Source organism: Rattus norvegicus, chromosome 1, assembly GCF_021556685.1.
Source record: "Rattus norvegicus strain SHRSP/BbbUtx chromosome 1, alternate assembly SHRSP_T2T, whole genome shotgun sequence".
In the NCBI taxonomy this organism is placed as follows: domain Eukaryota; kingdom Metazoa; phylum Chordata; class Mammalia; order Rodentia; family Muridae; genus Rattus; species Rattus norvegicus.
In genome coordinates this window covers 201,874,569-201,893,508 of record NC_141534.1, presented here as the reverse complement: position 1 = coordinate 201,893,508, position 18,940 = coordinate 201,874,569, and the positions used below count along the sequence as shown (strand labels likewise).

General features: G+C 42.8%; 1 protein-coding gene across 7 annotated transcripts in view; it reads left to right on the top strand.

Moving 5' to 3' along the window:
* Positions 1–18,940, top strand: part of Adam12 (ADAM metallopeptidase domain 12) — a 338,938-nt gene that overhangs the window by 84,107 nt on the left and 235,891 nt on the right. For all 7 annotated transcript variants that reach the window (XM_087588420.1, XM_087588431.1, XM_087588406.1 and 4 more), the window contains 1 exon segment: positions 13,992–14,065. In XM_087588420.1, coding sequence (XP_087444546.1) covers positions 13,992–14,065 — 74 coding nt within the window.

Below are 18,940 nucleotides of genomic sequence, written 5' to 3'. Positions count from 1 at the left end.
TCATGGAATTGGCAGGAGAATCTTTGATTTGAGCTGGATGGTTGATTAGCAGTTTCTGTACACAGCACAATGTGTAGGTGAGGCTCTTCTTCAAAGATCAGGGAAGCAGACACGCATACTTTTCCTTAAACAGAATATCTGAGGAAGTCATCTGGAAATTTGGATTCTTACAAAGAAAAGATTTTTTCAACGCACATTCTATCTCTAGGAGATAATGGAATCTTGGTTTCCATTAGTTACAAACCTTATTGGCTCATTATAAATTATGCATACACATGCTTAATCCATCTGTCAGCTGACTCTTCTTACCCTCTTTTTTCCTGTCATTAATTCAACATTGTTTAGCTTCGTCATCCAGTTAAGTTGAGTGTTTAATATTATGGGATTTTTGTATGGCCATTCATAGGAATGAGGTCACTCTTCCCAGAGAATGGCAAGCAAACCCTGGACATCCTGACATTCCTCTGAAAGCGAAGACACACGCAGCCATGGCTCTGGTCTCTGTCTACCACCCATCTCCACCCAGCTTGTATCATGTTGGTCCCATGTCCTAGAGTCCTCATGGTGACATCGTCACTGCTGTCTTACTTCTATCCTAGGGTCCAGTTCAAACTGGCCACTCACAGTATCAGCCACCACATATAGCCTTATTTCCAATCTGAGATATTTAATGACTCTGAACTTTGTAGGAAAAAAATCAAGATTGGCATCAAGGTAGACCATGGTGTAGAAATCTACCATGGGGACATTTGAAGATGAAATAGATATTTCATAATGGATAGATGGCATAAATCCCAAAAGCCTAAGATCAGTTATATATTATTTTGCTGGAGATGGAACTCTCTCACCTCTGATGACTTTCTTCTAGTTTCCTCCCTTCTTTTTTCCCTTCTCCCATTCCTTCTCCCTCTTGCTTCCTTTCTGCCCTCCAGCATCAGGACTAAAACCCCATGACCCAGTGCACTAGATTCCATCCTTAACTCAGATCTCACATTTTTCTACGCAAGAGAGCATGGCCTGAGTCTTGTGGATAGATTTTTTAAGTTGGCTGAAATGTCAAAGCGCCCCTTAGCCAGTAAGAATGCAGCCATGAACACAAGTATCCCCAGGCCAGGTAGAAAGTGTCAAAGCAGCTGAGAGGGTGAGAAGCAGTCAGATTGATCTTCCACATCTGTGAAGGGTACAGGGGGCCAGAAAAAATTAATGTTATCTTATTTATTGTTTATTGTATCATGTGTGTATGTGATACATATGTATATGAGCATATATGTTACAGTGCATGCATGGAGTTCAGAATCAGTCCATTCTATTTTCTTATCTTTATGTGGTTTCTGGGAACCAAACTCAGGTTGTTGGGCTGATGTGGCAAGGACCTTTACTCCTGAGCCATCTCTCTGGTACCTAAACTTTACTTTTAGTTAACTAATCTTTGTACATGCTTACTGTGCATGATGCATATTTCAGTATAGGAAATAAACCCAGTATTTTTTAGTATATTTCTATATAGCCCACTATGTGATAATCACCCTAAGATATTAGAGCACATGCTTTATCACCCCAAGTTTTGACATTTCTTTGTTATAGAACATTCAAAACCATCTCTTGTAGCCATTTTGATTATATGATACAATATTGTTTGACTTTGGGTCAATAACTTCATAGGTTCAGATAGTGTTTAGGATGGTGAAGGGACCAGGCCTGGGGTGATGGACAGTACCAGTCCCTGGACTAGGATCTGGGTCTATATAAAAGGAATGGGTGCACTGAGGATAAACATTCAATGCTCTCTGCTCTTGTCTGTGCAATGGAATCAACTGCCTCCAGTTCCTCTGCTGTGACTTTCCCTCCATGATATAACTTCTAACTGCCAGCCAAAGCAAGCCCTTTATCCTTTAAGTTGCTTTAGTTGGGCTATTTCAACACAGCAACAAAGAAAGGCAGCAGGTCATGTGTACTAAACTCATCTTCATTTTACAACATTCTCAACTCACTTTATCAGGATATAACCCAGTCACAGGTTGAAGCATGGCCACATTGGATGCCTGAAAGAGGGTACCCCTAAGGGTGGGGTAGGGTGAGGACCATACAGAAGCAGAGAGTTGCAGGTAGACCACAAGGGGAAAAAATCACAGAACCCAACCCAATATAGAGCCAAGAGGAGGATGGTGCAAGAGATAGCACTTATATGGCCCCAAAGGAAGGTGGATATAAGACCAAGAAGGGGCCACAGGATGAGACATGGCCTTGGGGATGTTTGGATGAGTTTTAAACACTGAAGCATTTGGGGTTGCTGGTGAGAGACACATAGGATAGAGCATTCAGGGCACATGTCAGGCCCAGGAGAGGAAGAGGACATAAAGGCCTAAAAGGAGAGTACCTTATACACAAAGAACCAAGTCTCCATAGATATCACTAGCCTTTGAGGGTCAGTCAATGTTTTAAGAGGAGGAGTTGAATCCTACTTTTCATTCAGTGAAAGGTGTCATGGAAGGGCTTCTCTGTCCCAGGACTCAGCTGGGTTATAGCTGAAAATCTCTGCCTATGAAACCTGGAAGGTCATTCAACCTAGGGAAATGAGAGGCCATGTGGAGATTTCTCTAGAACTACCTAGAGAAGCTTAACCCCATGCCATCCTGAATCTTAAGTTCTCATGGTCAAGCCTGGGACTGGATCTATTCCCCACATCTATCTCATCCTCCTTTAAGAGCTTCTCCTCTGCTAGTACCAGCCTGTACCCCCTCTCCTCCTCTTCTGGTTCCTCTTCTCTTCTGACTCAGTGGTTTATGACAGGCAAGCAAAGGACAAAGCTGATTGACAGTCCTACTGCATGTCTGAGTGACATGACATATGAGTTCTCTTCACATGGTCTGTATGAATCTTAGAGTGTGATTTTTTTTCTGTTGTTGTTGTTGCACAGTTAGAATAGATTTACAAAAACTCAGCAATTAGCTGTAATCCTGTTTGTAATAGAAGTTGTTTGCACTTAGCTTTGCTGAGTCCACAGCAACTTGGCAGTGGTACCGTGATCAATAGCAGTTCTCTTTAAAGGGCTTCTTATATTCTGCTAATGTTTATTTGAAAGCAATTGCAGTGATGCTTGGTAAATGGCTCTCGGTCAACATGAGAGAGGTACATTCTCTCTAGAAGACAGCTTGCGTGCAAACAAACTAGCAACTTGAGCTATTAACTTCCTCTGAGTGACAGTTTTGAAATGGTGTTGCTGAGGGGAAAACAAAGCAGAATGTGAATGTTTCCAGACATCAAATTAGTTAGATAAATGAACTTTGAGTAGGAACCCAAGCTTTCTGGTTCATACACACAGTACATGCTGTGTTTGTGTAAAGCCATTCCAGAAAGCAATCCTGGGCTAGACTGTAATATTTTCAATACCATGATTATATCAGTAAGCACACCATAGGAAGCTATTTAGAACCAAGGTGAAGTTTAGAGATGTATGCTGTGCTGTATCCACACTGGGTTTTCATTTGCTTCTGTCTGCTTCTATGATGATGTTCACAGAACAGATTACTGAAAATCGTCTTGCCATGTGGAAGAAAGGAGAAAGCTAATTTGTTTCCTGCCATCAATTCAGGACTGGCCTGGAGCCAGACTCATAAATAGGCCCTCAATTAATAAACATATAACATTGCTTTCTAAAAATTTAAAGAAAAACAGTTTATGATAGCTGTTTAGACTTAATACAAAGAGCTTTTTTTAAAAAAGGAGCTTCGGCTGGATAAACTGCAGTAAATAGTAAGAGAGATGGTGTCTCGTTGTTGTCATGCTGGGAAGCTGAAATTCCATTTGCAGTTGGGTTTCTATAAGGAAGATGCATTTCCATTTCATCAAGCAGGATGGTTTGTAAATAGGCATTTTACCACTCCGATCCCATGGCAATCCTTTCAATTATGTCGGGTTTGAATGTTTCTGTAAAAAATAGCCTTGGCTTGGGTGGCTTAAAAAGAACCTCTGTTTCTTATCTCCCAGCTGACTGGTCTGAAATCCAGTGAGCTGGGTGAGGCTTGACTTCAAATCCCAACAAGATAAAGAAGGCAGTTTAGGCAGCCTACAGTATGGGAGACACCAAGGCAGGATCTACTCTGCTCCTTGGAGGTATGGTGGAGTTTATTCTTTGTGGCATTAGGCCAAAGTCTATGCTTTGTCCATCTTTGAAGTGAGCAAGGCCAGGCTGGAGAGATGCGTCAGTAGCAGGAGATCTGAGTTTGCTGCCTAGTTCCCCTGGGAAGTCACAGCTGTCTCCACAGCTCAGCATATTTTTCTGCTGTGGAGAAGAGAACAATGAATACTTGTGCTCAGCTCACTGGATCCCTTTATGCAGTCTTAGATCCTAGCCCAGGGAATGGAGCTACCCCCAGTGGGCACTTCCTACCTCAACCATCTCAGTAAATCAATTCCTCTGCAAAGGCATTTGTAGTGGTATATACTTATAATTTCAGTGCTGGGGAGGCAAAAATGTGGGGGTCCTTATAGGCTTTCTTTCCAGGTAGCCCAGTCTGATCAATGAGTTCCAGGCCAACAAAGAGATCCTATCTCAAAAACCAAGGAGAATGGCACCTTAGAAACTACACCAAGCTTTTACCCACACATGTACACATTTTCACAAATACCTGAATGCCTGTAACTCACACTCATAAACACATATTTGAATGCACACACATATTGTGACTACATTAACTACTTCCCATCTAAACATTCCAGGATAACCTCCCCATCTCAGTGCCCTTTCTCTTAATCACCTTCACAGCCCCATCTATCATCTGGGTTGAGTTATTCCTGGTTTCCTGGAATGGTGTGTAGGAAGGAAAGAGGTTATCTTCATCTTCCTAGTGATGGAACTGAGGGTTTATGGTTTGTTTAACAATTGGTCTAAGGACAGCCATCTAGCTAAAGTCCCACCCAACTGTGTCATTTCTTAAATGAAAACACCCATGATTTTCAAGAGAGCATGAAGTAGTTCTTTGTTTTGCCTTTTTTTTAAATTTAGAGAATACTTTATTAGTTTTTGTAATCAAACCCACGTAGACAAGACCTTACATATTTAATACAGTGCGTTACCCCTGTACAAATGGAAAAAACTTAAGTTCAACATTTCTAGACCAATATGGCTGTTAATTTCTGTACAGTGCCAACTCAACACAGTAAACAGGGATACTTTTTTCCAAAGTTGACAGCACAGCTAAAGTTTCCAAAAATTCAAATTATATATCTGTATATATATATATTTATATTTATATAAAAAGACCAATAATAGCAGTGTGTTATGCATCAACAGCAGCAACAGCTTTTCCAGGTTCTGCAGTCATCTGAACAAAACTGTAGAGACATCCAGCACACTCCATTAAAAAAAAAAAAGTAAAAAAACAAAACCCGAGAGAACAGCACAGTTCTGTTACTCTTGTGGTACCTGGCACCATTTTTTTTTAAATTAGCTTCTCAATCATCATCTGGAAAGAAAACATTCTGAGCAACATCATTAAAAACAGCTTTGATAAAGCACGGTCACTACTATGTATCATAAAGCAGGTACAAGCTATTTTACATCCACAGAGGTATGATACAGTACTGACCTACATCTATAATACTAGAGGATACAATTTAAAAGGCATTATTTGAGACTTGATTCTACTTTTCCAGCAGAGGGCCCAAAGGATGGTGTGACACAGCTTTGTAAAGAAACATACTCTAGACAGGATTTCCTTTCACTAGTGGCACAGTTCTAAGGATTCATTCTCTCCATGAATGTCAGCTAAAACCGTTATTAAAAAAATGAAATATCCCTAAAACAAAACCGTATAACCACCGGATTCACATGAAGATGACCTAGTGGAGACAAGCTGGACCTCACCTTACCAACAAGCTATCAAATCTGTTATGTTTAAACAGTGAGACCTCCAAGGAAGGAGATGCCAAGTAGTGCTTCAAAGCTTCGGACCACAATCAAACACAGCATCCTTTTCAACAGAAGCAGAAGCTCATCTGAATATGCTCAAGGATGCTGACATCAACATTTAATCATCTCCTCACTCATCCAGGAAGAAGGGGAGATCAGTTACTACTGTACTTTATTGTGTTCAACCAAATCACCATGTTACAAAAATAGCAAGCTGCCATAATAAAAAATAAGGCTCCTCTATCCAGCACCAGATAGCATCATTTTACTTTCAAGCCTAGAAATTGCACACTTGTATATAAACCAACCGAAGATGAGGATTGAGAGTTCATCTTGGTGGATTTTTCCTTTGATGAATATGAAGTGTCCTTCCTTACTTTTTTGATGACTTTTAATTGAAAATTGATTTTATTTGATATTAGAATGGCTACTCCAGCTTGCTTCTTCTGACCCTTTGCTTGGAAAGCCTTTCACTCTGAGGTAGTGTCTGTCTTTGTCTCTGAGGTGTGTTTCCTGTAGGCAGCAGAATGCAGGGTCCTCATTGCGTATCCAGTTTGTTAATCTATGTCTTTTTATTGGGGAGTTGAGGCCATTGATATTGAGAGATATTAAGGAATAGTGATTATTGCTTCCTGTTATATTCATATTTGGATGTGAGGTTATGTTTGTGTGCTTTTCTTCTCTTTGTTTTGTTGCCAAGACGATTAGTTTCTTGCTTCTTCTAGGGTATAGCTTGCCTCCTTATGTTGGGCTTTACCCTTTATTATCCTTTGTATTGCTGGATTTGTAGAAAGATATTGTGTAAATTTGGTTTTGTCATGGAATATCTTGGTTTCTCCATCTATGTTAATTGAGAGTTTTGCAGGATACAGTAACCTGGGCTGGCATTTGTGTTCTCTTAGGGTCTGTATGACATCTGTCCAGGATCTTCTGGCCTTCATAGTTTCTGGCGAAAAGTCTGGTGTGATTCTGATAGGTCTGCCTTTATATGTTACTTGACTTTTTTCCCTTACTGCTTTTAATATTCTTTCTTTATTTTGTGCGTTTGGTGTTTTGACTATTATGTGACAGGAGGTGTTTCTTTTCTGGTCCAATCTATTTGGAGTTCTGTAGGCTTCTTGTATGCCTATGGGTATCTCTTTTTTTAGGTTAGGGAAGTTTTCTTCTATGATTTTGTTGAAGATATTTACTGGTCCTTTGAGCTGGGAGTCTTCACTCTCTTCTATACCTATTATCCTTAGGTTTGATCTTCTCATTGAGTCCTGGATTTCCTGTATGTTTTGGACCAGTAGCTTTTTCTGCTTTACATTATCTTTGACAGTTGAGTCAATGATTTCTATGGAATCTTCTGCTCCCGAGATTCTCTCTTCCATCTCTTGTATTCTGTTGGTGAAGCTTGTATCTACAGCTCCTTGTCTTTTCTTTTGATTTTCTATGTCCAGGGTTGTTTCCATGTGTTCTTTCTTGATTGCTTCTATTTCCATTTTTAATTCCTTCAACTGTTTGATTGTGTTTTCCTGGAATTCTTTCAGGGATTTTTGTGTCTCCTCTCTATGGGTTTCTACTTGTTTATTTATGTTTTCCTGGAATTCTTTCAGGCATTTTTGCGATTCCTCTCTGTAGGCTTCTACTTGTTCTCTAAGGGAGTTCTCCACGTCTTTCTTGAAGTCCTCCAGCATCATGATCAAATACGATTTTGAAACTAGATCTTGCTTTTCTGGTGTGTTTGGATATTCCATGTTTATTTTGGTGGGAGAATTGGGCTCCGATGATGCCATGTAGTCTTGGTTTCTGTTGCTTGGGTTCCTGCGCTTGCCTCTCGCCATCAGATTATCTCTAGTGTTACTTTGTTCTGCTATTTCTGACCGTGGCTAGACTGTCCTATAAGCCTGTGTGTCAGGAGTGCTGTAGACCTGTTTTCCTGTTTTCTTTCAGCCAGTTATGGGGACAGAGTGTTCTGCTTTCGGGCGTGTAGTTTTTCCTCTCTACAGGTCTTCAGCTGTTCCTGTGGGCCTGTGTCTTGAGTTCACCAGGCAGGTTTCTTGCAGGGGAAAAGTTGGTCCTACCTGTGGTTCCAAGGCTCAAGTTTGCTCGTGGGGTACTGCCTAAGTCTTCTCCGTGGCGGCAGCAACCGGGAAGATCTGCGCCGCTCTTTCCGGGAGCCTCCTTGCACCAGGGTTCCAGATGGCGTTTGGTGTTTTCCTCTGGCGTCTGGACGTGCGCAGAGTGCAGTCTCTTCTGGCCTCCCAGGCGCGCCCGCCTCTCTGAAGGTTCAGCTCTCCCTCCCACGGGATTTGGGTGCAGAGAACTGTTTATCCGGTCTGTTTCCTTCAGGTTCCGGCGGTGTCTCAGGCGCAGGGGTCCTGCCGCTCCTGGGCCCTCCCCTACGGGAACCCAGAGGCCTTATACAGTTGCCTCTTGGGCCAGGGATGTGGGCAGGGGTGGGCAGTGTTGGTGGTCTCCTCTGCTCTGCAGCCTCAGGAGTGCCCACCTGACCAGGCGGTGAGGTCTCTCTCCCACGGGGTTTGGGAGCAGAGAGCTGCTGCAGGCCGGGATCCGCGGGTGTCTAGTTCTTTGTTTTGTTATTACAGCTTTATGGTTGGAGATGGTGCAGCCATTCTGCGGTCCTACCTTTCCATCTAGGGTACTCCGAGAATGCAGACTAATGCTCAGCCATCTTCCTCTGATGGAGGAAGTTTGAGGTCCCTAACCTGGGTTTGGATCCTGACACCAAATCAGGCCTTCTGCACATGATGATACTTCTAATGATGAACCCTCATTTACAGGGTTATCAAGAGGCTGGGCCCTCCTGTGTGCCTCTAGGTGCTTTGACTGTGGGTTTGGACTGCAGGAGTATCATAGGCTGATAAGAAGGTTCCAGTGTTGACTTTGTCCTCACGTGTTCCTGAGCCATGGACAGATGGCCACTTTGGTGGTTAAGTCTGTCTCTCCATACTGCTTAATGAGATGTCTAAAGGCAGAAGGTGGTGAGAGGACAGAAGACCAAGGACCTGCTCTCATAGACTTCTGGGATGTCATCAGCTAGACCCAGTTGGAAGCAGACTTCTATAGGCTCAAGGCAACTCACTCTCATATCCTGGCTACCTATCACTATGGGATTCTGTCATGTCATTAAAATGAACATTGCTGAAGCCATTATCTGACCACACAGCCTTGTTTTCAAGCCACCAGGTCATCATACAGTCCTGTCCCCAGATCAGCACATGGTCTTGTGTATGGGCTACCATGTTACTAAATTGTTCCCAAGTTTCTCAGTCTTGTTACTCTAGCTACCATTTCTGTGAAAGTTCCAGAATCCAAAGCCATTAGGAAGCAGGCCTCTGAGGACAAGAACTTCATGAAATCCCTATGCCAGGCTCTCTCCAGCAGCACCCCATGCTGGTGGACCCAGGGTTTCTATGCTCCCCAACATACCTTCCACTCTTCACCTTGAATCTTATGTGAATGCACATAAATCCTAAGTTCCTTGACTTCCTTTCTTGTGGCCCTAGACAGAAGCTCCCTTTCTTGTTTTGATGTCTTAATCACTGTGAGGTGCACAGGAATTGGCCAGGAGGGCCCAGAGTCTTCGCCTGGCTATTGAGAGACTAGAAAGGCATCTTGGTGTTCATTTTATCCAGTACCATATATAAATTAACCATTCAGCTCCCTTGGGGCTGCAGGTGTGGCTGGGCAGCAGAGTGCCTTCCTGTCATGCTGGGTTCCTTTCCCAACATCACAAAGGGAAGGGAGAAGAAAGCAGGAGGGACATTACTTAGCTGGAGCAAACTCTTCCTCTCTCCTATCCCCAGAGGAACAGACTACATGTCCATTCTCAGGACTCACTGACTGTATGTAGCCCATGTACAGCCTCCTGGATCCTTCATGGATGTCAGACTTTTGGCTGAGGTGGGCAGCCTGGTGAGGCCCTAGTGATGTTCTGTATGTTTCTGAGGGACAATGTGTGGCTAAGAAAGGAGTCCACAATCCTCCCATGCCTCATGAGAGGAACTTTACTGTCTTGAAGTCTCCTCCACAAGTAAAGTGTTCCTTTGGTAACCCACATGGCCTCCCTCCTCCCTCCTTTACTGATGTGTGACTCTAGGTTCCTGCGCGTGGTACAGGAAGCATATACGATGAGGCTTATACATGCCTGCCTTCACAGAGGTTCTGTTTTCCTGGGATAAGTAAATAAATAAGTGAAAACACAAATGAATAATGTACCACCAGAGATGATACATGCTACAGGAAGCAGGATGCAGCCAAGAGCACATAGGTGCTCATGACCAGGCCTGTGGCTAATGGCCAACAGCCAATGGTTAGGCTACTCAGAGAACCCAGGGAAAACATTTCAACATTAGAGCTTAGAATGCTGGCTATGGCTACAAAAAAGTTAATTCCATGATTAGGAACTTTAAAGGATCAAGAACTGGAATGGGGGAGGGGCTGTCCATGTTAAGAGGAACCAAAGCCCTACCTGGGCCAGAGGACGATGGAATATGCTTTCTATAGCATATACATATATTCCTCCAAGAGAGAAATGAGCAGAAAATCTGTAACATGTCTTAGGCCTCGGAATGAAGTGAGAGATTTCCAAATATAAATGATGGAAAGTGAAGGCAAAATCTTTATTTCATATGTTTGTGTACCTATGTGTGTGAGTGTGCACATACGTGTGATTGTGCATGTGTGCACATATTGGCAGTGCTAGATATCCAACTCAGGACCTTACATGTGTTAGACAAGTACTCTACCCCTAGTCTACAATCCCAGCCCCTTATGAGTCCACCAAAAGCAGCATTTACTGTGAAGAATTTGTGCTTTCTGCTCACAGTTGGACACATGGGTTGCTAATATCAATTTTCCATTGCAAAAAAAAAAAAAAGATCACCAACTCATACATAAAACTCACTATCACTTATGTAATAACTAGCAGGCCCCAAGCCAGGGACCTCCCGTGATGGTGCCGCAGTGCCTTAATTCCTCACTGTGCTAGCCTGCTTTTACTTCAGTTTTGTCTTCCCCATGTTCCACGGTGTGCAGATCTTGCTGGCTATAGAGCTAACATGCTAATATTAAAGTGGTAATCAAGATGCCTCTAAATATTCATAGCAATAAATGCCTCCCTTGTGCCCCATGAATGCCAGAGCTGCAGTCTGAAGCATTTATTTAGTGCTGGAGAGGGACCTAGTTATTCCCCAGCTCCCTTCAATGCAGTATTTTAATACTGTTGTTATGCCTGAAAAATGAGATCCCTCTGACCTTCCAGCACGATGGTGTAGATGGATGGCTTTGGCTCTGAGTGGGCTCCTTGGAAAAGATGACCTCAAAGCTGTGATGGGAATGGACATGGCTATTGAGGGCGATTCTCTGCTCCTGCTAAGCCTGTGCCAAGCCACTGCACAGGGCTTCAGCTTCAAGGTCAGGGTCAAATTTTTCTAAGTCACTGAAAATTCAGCGTGTGTGTGTGTGTGTGTGTGTGTGTGTGTGTGTGTGTGTGTGTGTGTATGTGTACACTTTAAAGAGGCTACTCAGGTAAACTGAGGTCACAAGATGCAGTAGTGATCTTTTCTTGACTTTGACCAAAATATTTCACAGAACACCTTAGGAAAGAAATGATTAATTTTGACTCGTGTTTCTAGTTCACTGTGGCAGGGAAGACATGAGTGGTGCATCAGTTTATGGAGGCAGAAACACATCAGCAGAGGCTCTTCTGGAAACAGAAACTGAAGCCAGAATCAGGGACTAGGGAAAATCCTTCAAGAGACTTCCCTAAGTGACCCATCTCCACCAGTAGGCCCAACTTCCTCAAAGTGTCACAAAGCACTACTAACTGGGAATCAAGCAAACATTCAACACATAAACCCATGAAGGAGTTTCAGGCTTAATCCATAACATATGAGTAGGTCCTAGCCCAACAAGGTAGGCATCCTTTTAAGAAAAGGATTGCAGAAAAGTTTGAAGCACAGCCATACAAAAGATAGCATCAACCTACTTTGGGCAGTGTCATCCCTACACATGTAGAACTGGACTGTACAATAAATGTAACTGAACAAGCCAGGACAGATGATACAGGGAGCAGCATTCCTCCAGAGTCTGCCTCAGTTCCTGCCTTGGCTTCCCCCTAAGACAAATCAGCCCTCTCCTCCCAGTTTCTTTTGGTAACAGTGTTTATCAAAGCAGCAGAAAAGCACACTAGAAAAAGGGCTTCCTATAATTCTGGTAATAGTCTATATTTTCTGCGTAGTAGATAACCTATGATTGTTCTATTTTTAAAAAGTATGTTGATGGACTTCACACATTTGTTTAGAGGTTCTTCTTCCGGTTTAAAAGATAGAATTATAGCGACCGCCTAGATATCTTTGGCTTATTGATAAGAGTTTGATTGACTGGTTTAACAAATACAGCTCTTTGCACATCCAACAAAGGATTTAGTTCCATTAGGTAAATCAGTCAATATATCATCGTAAGAAAAAGAATGGTGTGCATTATGGTCTCCAGTCAATAACAATTAGGAAAATGGATGCAAGCGTGCTTTTAAACAAAAGTGTCCAGTGTAGTGAGTGGATTGGAATGGAAGATCCCTCCATTCTCTTTCTCCACCGGATATTTCTTGTAACACCCAGCTCCCAACTAGTATAGTGTTGTGGTTTGTACTGGTTTTCAACTTGATAGGATGTAGAATCACTTTGGAGACAAGTGTCTGAGCACAGGCATACTTGTGAGAGTTTGTCTACATTAGGTTCACGGAGGTAGAGAGATCAACCCTAAATGTGGGCAGCACCATCCCCAGGACTAGGCTGTCTACACTGAGGTTTGGTATAAGGATTAGGGGAGGGAAGCACGGAAGGTAGGGCTGGGGAGCAAGAGGAAGATGTCTGCAGAGCCATTTCCCTAGCATGGGTAGACTCCTGCCTTCACTCTCCACCTGTTATTTGCTTAGCCCTCTGGTGCCTAGAAAGATGTGCAAGCCAATATACAGAATACAAGTAGTATGTTGTCCTTCCTTTCATGGGGAAAGGACAGAACAGCAGGAGGTTGATGTGACACTTCTTTGAAGCTGATTCCAGTAGACAGTCAGGAAAAGCATTGCGGATAGAGAAGCAAGCATGTGTAAATTCTCAGGGCAGCAAGTTAAGTTTTATATTCCAAAAGCAGGCAAGGTGAGGAACTAGAGCCAGGTCAGGAGGGGGGAGGGCAGTGTAGGCATGTGAAAAGCATGTGGAGGCATGCAGGGGAGAGAACATTGGGAGCCACAGGCCAAGTTCAAAAGTGGTATCCTCTCGGTGCAGCGGGAAACGAGCACAGGCGCATTGCAAGATTGAAGTTTTAAGTGTCCTTCCACTGCTGGAGAATAGATGGGACGAAAGCAAAGGCAGACCCAAGAGAACCTGGATTAGAAGGATTCACAGGAGGAAGCCATGTATTGAGGAGAGGTGTCTGTGGGTTGAGATGGAGAGGGGGATGGGAAGGAGCTATGGGAGCAGGTGCTGTAGAGAACAGCTCTGTAGGACTGTTCCTGGGTTCAGTAGAGGGGGTGAAAGCCTTGGAACCTGAAGGATAATGTAAGAGACTTCTGCCACAAGCACACGATGAATAACGATGCTCTTGGTACAACTGGGGAAGATCAAAGAAAGGGTGGATGGATGGGGTGGATGGAGCTATGATAATGTGGAAGGGTTCAGAGGAAGAATCGCTAAAGGGGAAGAGTAGAATGGCCATATCATAGCCAGGGGTCCCATTTTCTATCTCTGTCACTCTGGTCTTCAGTACTTGGAGTTAAAGAAATTCCCCAAGAATAAAATTATCAATCTGTCTGTCTGTCTGTCTGTCTGTCTGTCTGTCTGTCTGTCTGTCTGTCTCTCTCTCTCTCTCTCTCTCTCTCTCTCTCTCTCTCTACCTACCTACCTACCTATCTACCTATCATCTGTCTCCTATGCCCCTCCAGTCCCCTCCCTCTCCCAATCAATCTCCACATGCCCCCTTTTCCTCCCCACTGAATATACTGATGAAGAGCATCCAGATGTTGGCAAGGCAAAGCCAATGGCTTTTCAGCTAATCTTTCCTGTTCATTTTTCAGGATCACCCAGATGTGCTGACTGTGCAGCTGCAGCTGGAGAGCCGAGAACTGATCCTCAGCTTGGAGAGGAATGAGTAAGTCAGTGCCATTCTTGGTTACAGAGTGGCAGAGAAAGTTAGGGCAGTGTCCACTAAAATCTGCTCTATCTTTTATACCACTGTCAAGATGTATTCAATCTCACCAGCTTTGCTCTAGTGGAGTAAAATCCATCTTATGCTTTCATTCAAAGATTTGGCTCTTTAACGGAGAAATTTATAAATTCCCAGAAAACAGTACACTGGGTTTTTGTTTTTGTTTATTTGTTTGTTTGTTTCTGAGAGCATAGGTATGTTATGTTTCATGTATGGCTTCTCAGGAGAAATGGTGTCTCCTTTACCCCCTGACACTCCCACAAGAACCACAGTCACAAAGGACTTCTTTCATGTATTTAATTCTTACTTTAGCTAATAAGCAGCCTGTATATAAAAAATTAACTCTATTTGTCAAGTCCCACCTAGTATAAAGCAGCAATTTTCCCTTTGCAGGAGAACCAGCCTCTCTTCCTCACTCTGAAGAATGAGGGTGCCCTGGGGGTGGGGGTTGGGACTGACAGAGGAAGAACGATAACCACCAGGCACATGCAGTTGCAGAAACCAGGATCAATCTCGATATGAGCAAACCATGTGCTTTATTGGATCAGAGCTTGAGTTTGTGGCGCTGAGACAATCGATGGAAGAGCCCGCCTGTCCTGACATGTAGCATGTAAGACCACAAAGTGCTGTAAATCAGTATACATAAAATGACACAGCCTGCCCGCTGGGATCTGCAACCTGCCACGTGGTGTTTTTTGCTAGTCTTCACACCAAGTGGATCAAAAGCTTGAAAAACAGTAAAGAGATGACACAGTTTAGTTTTTTTGTTTTGTTTTGTTTTGTTTGTTTGTTTGTTTGTTTGTTTGTTTTTGTATCCTGATAACGTGAAAATAGAGATTGAGATTTGGGCACATGGGTTGAATACTCAAGAGTTCTGAACAGAATATTATCTTGCTTTTATGTGGCTGCTTCAGAAAGTAGACAGTTTGAAGATCTTTCTGGACAATGTAATTGGTGTGTGTGCATGTGCAGGTGTAAGTACGCACCTGTGTCTTACATATGTAAGACAGACAGACAGTCACTTCCTCCATTGCTTTCCCCACTGTTTCTTTTGAGTCAGGATCTCTCACTGAGCCTGGAGCTAAACACTATGTTATTCCTGGGAAAGCCTCTAGGATCCCTTGTCTTTTTCCCAGTGGCTTTTATGTGGGTGCTGGGGAGTCGGAATTTAAGTCATCATGTTTCTGTAGCAAGAACTATAGCACTGAACAATCTCCCAGCCCTTCTATATTTGTCCATTAAAAATATTGTGGGAAATCACCTTTGTTTTTGCATTGCTACATGTATATGGTTTCAAAAATATCTTCATGGAGGTAACTGGAGAATGTGTTTAGAATACGAAATGTCCTCTGTGGGCTCAGGTGTTTAAACATTTGCTTCTCAAATGGTAGCGCTGGTTTGGAAGGCTGTAAAGCCTTTAAAGGGTGGGGCTTCTCTCAAAAAGATAGGTCACTAGCGTTGGCCCTGAGACTTCATAACCTGTTTCATCTCACTTGTCCACTGTCACCTCCTGTCCATGGATGCCATGTGACCAGCAAACTTATACTCCTACCACCAACCTTCATCAGGGTGGACCATGTTTTCAAACTGTACATCAAAGTAAACCTTCCCTGAAGAGGCTTCTTGTCAAATGTTTGGTCACAGCAGTGAGAAAAGTAGCTGGTACTCTAGACGCTCTCTGAAAGGCACAGAAAAGCAAACAAAAATCTCATAAAGATAGCCGTGGGGTCACGTGTCCTCCATGGGTTGCGATGATTGGCAGCGGGGCCTAGAAATGTCTGTGCTGCACATGCTCTGGGTACCTGGCCAATGGAGGAACAAGTTGCCCAGCACAGGGAAGGCTGTGATCCTGATCTTGCAGTTGGTCTCAGACTTGCAGGTAGAAGAGTGGAAAGATCTTACGAAATCCTTGTTTGTTTTTACTGCAAAGAGTCTGTTCTACAACAGAACATAGAAGACCGAAGGGAGAAGCGAAACAAAGACTAACAACAAAATAAACCACCATACAAACCCTGGGTGGCAGGGCAAGTACAAAGGTGGATATTCGCCTTATAAACATGGCTTTGCTGGGATGTCTCTCGTTGACACAGCAGTCTTTGTACAACCCTGGACCACTGCTTCAGTTAGCATCATTATTGATATGCCCTTCCACAGAAAATGCTGTCTTGGCCCCATCTGGTCCTCTAGGTTTGTAAAGTGGCTTAATTGCTCTGTTCATGGCTCCCTCTGGAAGTGATTTACCCTCTGTTACTGGAGATAGTGTAATGCATGCTGACAACCAGACAAAGGATAATTTGTGTGGAAAATCATCTCAAAGGTGCCCTAATTTATTCCTGTCCAATCCCTTAGGCCTTTCCCAAAATAACCTTAGAATTAGAAAAGTTAGAAACATGAAATGCTTTTTTTCTCAATCTCTTCCTTTTGTTCTTCCTAATGTCTTTGTTTATATTTTTATAGTATATGGATTGTAGGACTGGAGAGATGACCCAGAGGTTAAGAGCACTTGGTGCAAGACCCGTGTTCTGTTCCCAGCACCCACATGACAGCTCATAACTGTCTGTTACCCCAATTCCAAGGCATCCAGTGCTCTCTTCTAGCCTCCCTGGGCTCTGCACTCCCAAGCTACACAGGCCTGCGTGCAGCCAAAGCACCCATATTTATAAAATAAAAATAAATAAATGAATCTTTTTTTAAAGTATCTGGAATATCTGGGCACAGTGGTAAAATTGTAATCTCAGCACTTAGGAAGCTGAGGTAGAAGATTCGCCACAAGTTCAAGGCTAGAATGGACTGTATAGGAAATTTTTAGGCCAGCCCTGGCCAAATTACAAACAAAACAAAACCGTAATAAAAAATACTGGGTCATCTCTCCAGTCCTATAATAATGAATTTCAATTTGAAATACATGGTGAACATATAGTTATCCCTCTGAGATACTGTAGCTTTGGTTTCCTTGTACCTGTTGTACTGACTTTAATTTTGCAATGCTGCTAATCAAACCCAGGGCTGTGGGCATCCTAAGTAAATACTCCCCACTCATCTTTTCCTCGGTCCCCACCTGTGCCAGTTTTAAAGATCACAGTCTGTTAAAAGTAATGTTTTCATAACTCAGACATTCTGGTATTGCTCTTTTAATGATGTTTTTGCCCAAATATTCAGTGCAACCTTTAAAAAAATAGAAGGTTATATGTCTACTAAAGTTGAAGCGGTGAATACGCACACATTTGTGACTGTACAGTTCTGTGAGTAAAGAAAGGTGTTAGGATTCTCCTCATGCCATAAGACACAACAGGTAATTAATCATGCACCTTTTAATTAAATTTTAATTTCCATAGCCTTCGGCTCAGGAGATCCAATTTAGAAAGTTTAGTCAAATGAAGCCGTAAGAAAAGAGAACAGGTCATTTAAATATTAACACCCAGGACAGTAGAGGGCTTGACCAATCTGATATCGAGACTGTTACAGCTAGGAATTAGCCCCAGGTTCAAAGTCGTTCACTGCTGAGTCTCTTCCTCAGAACTAAATTGGTAGAAGATGCATAAAATGATGACGAACTTTACTGTTGCAAAAGAAATTCTATGAGGTACCCATTGTAAATATCATGTTAAGAAGTCGTATGCATGGCCTACAGTTTTCATTTTAAAATGATATATGTACCACATAGTTCTGAATACAGGGGCTAAAGAAGGCTTTACTGTTTTTCAATAACAAAGTAGCATGTTATAGCTTAGGAAGGAACTTTATTTTAAAAGTGCGAAAACTAGGAACGTTTCAAAAGAGGAAGGACAGCATGTGCCCAGTCATTAAAGGACCTACCACTCAGGACCATTTTTTAAAAGACCTTTGAACAGCCTCAGGCAACTCTCAGAGAGCAAAACTTGTCTACCTTTTGAGCAACAAACCCCTGGCTATCCTGAGATCTAGTATAATTAAAACCATGCTCAGCAATTAAAGCTGAACTAAGAGTGGCCTTGGTCCCTTCAGTCACAAGAAGTGTCATCTAGTCTGATGCTGGCAGAGCCCCTCATTATCCTCCCCAAACCCCTGCCTGGTAAGACAGCTCTTCACAGAACAAAGCTGGATTCTTATGAAATACTCCTTTCAGGGGATCTGTTTGATTTGCCTTCTAGCATCCCTAATTTGTGCAAAGATCTGCTAGTGGCTTAAAATATGTGTTTGTGTAACCATAATTGAATGTTTAAAGAAACATTAAGTTTCCCTGGAGCAGCATCTATCAGGACGTTGCCGTCTGTCTATGGGACAGCAGGGACCAGATTTTAGCTGCTGTAACTCCCCTGCATCCCTATAGATTCCCCAGCCATTCCTCAGTGTCGCAGAAACTGCATCTTTGATCAAAATGCTTTATGGGACATGCTGGCCAGCTTAGACATCCATTTTATTTTCCAATTTTTTTAAGTGAGAGCACTAGACCCCATTCAACACATCTCTCCGCCCCAGGGAACCTTCGGTTTGTACGTCTTGTTCCACCACTGCTCAAAGGTGGTTGCTGTGGGAAATCCATGAAAAACTAAATTTATACTTGGGGACTCTCTGAGCGCAAAGAATGTCACTATTGATTTTTATCCTACCTGGAACAATTCCAGACGTCTCTAAAAGGCAAGTCTAATTAGTACTTTGCTCCAAAACAAGAGCAGAGTGGGTGTTTAAACACTGTTCCATGGTGGGAATAAATATCTAGGAGGATGTTTGTTTTAATTTGGGGGATTATAACATAGTAACATTTCTCCCTTCCCTTTCCTCCCTCTAAACCTCCCCATATATGCCTTCCCACTCTCCTTCAAATCCATGGCCTTTTTT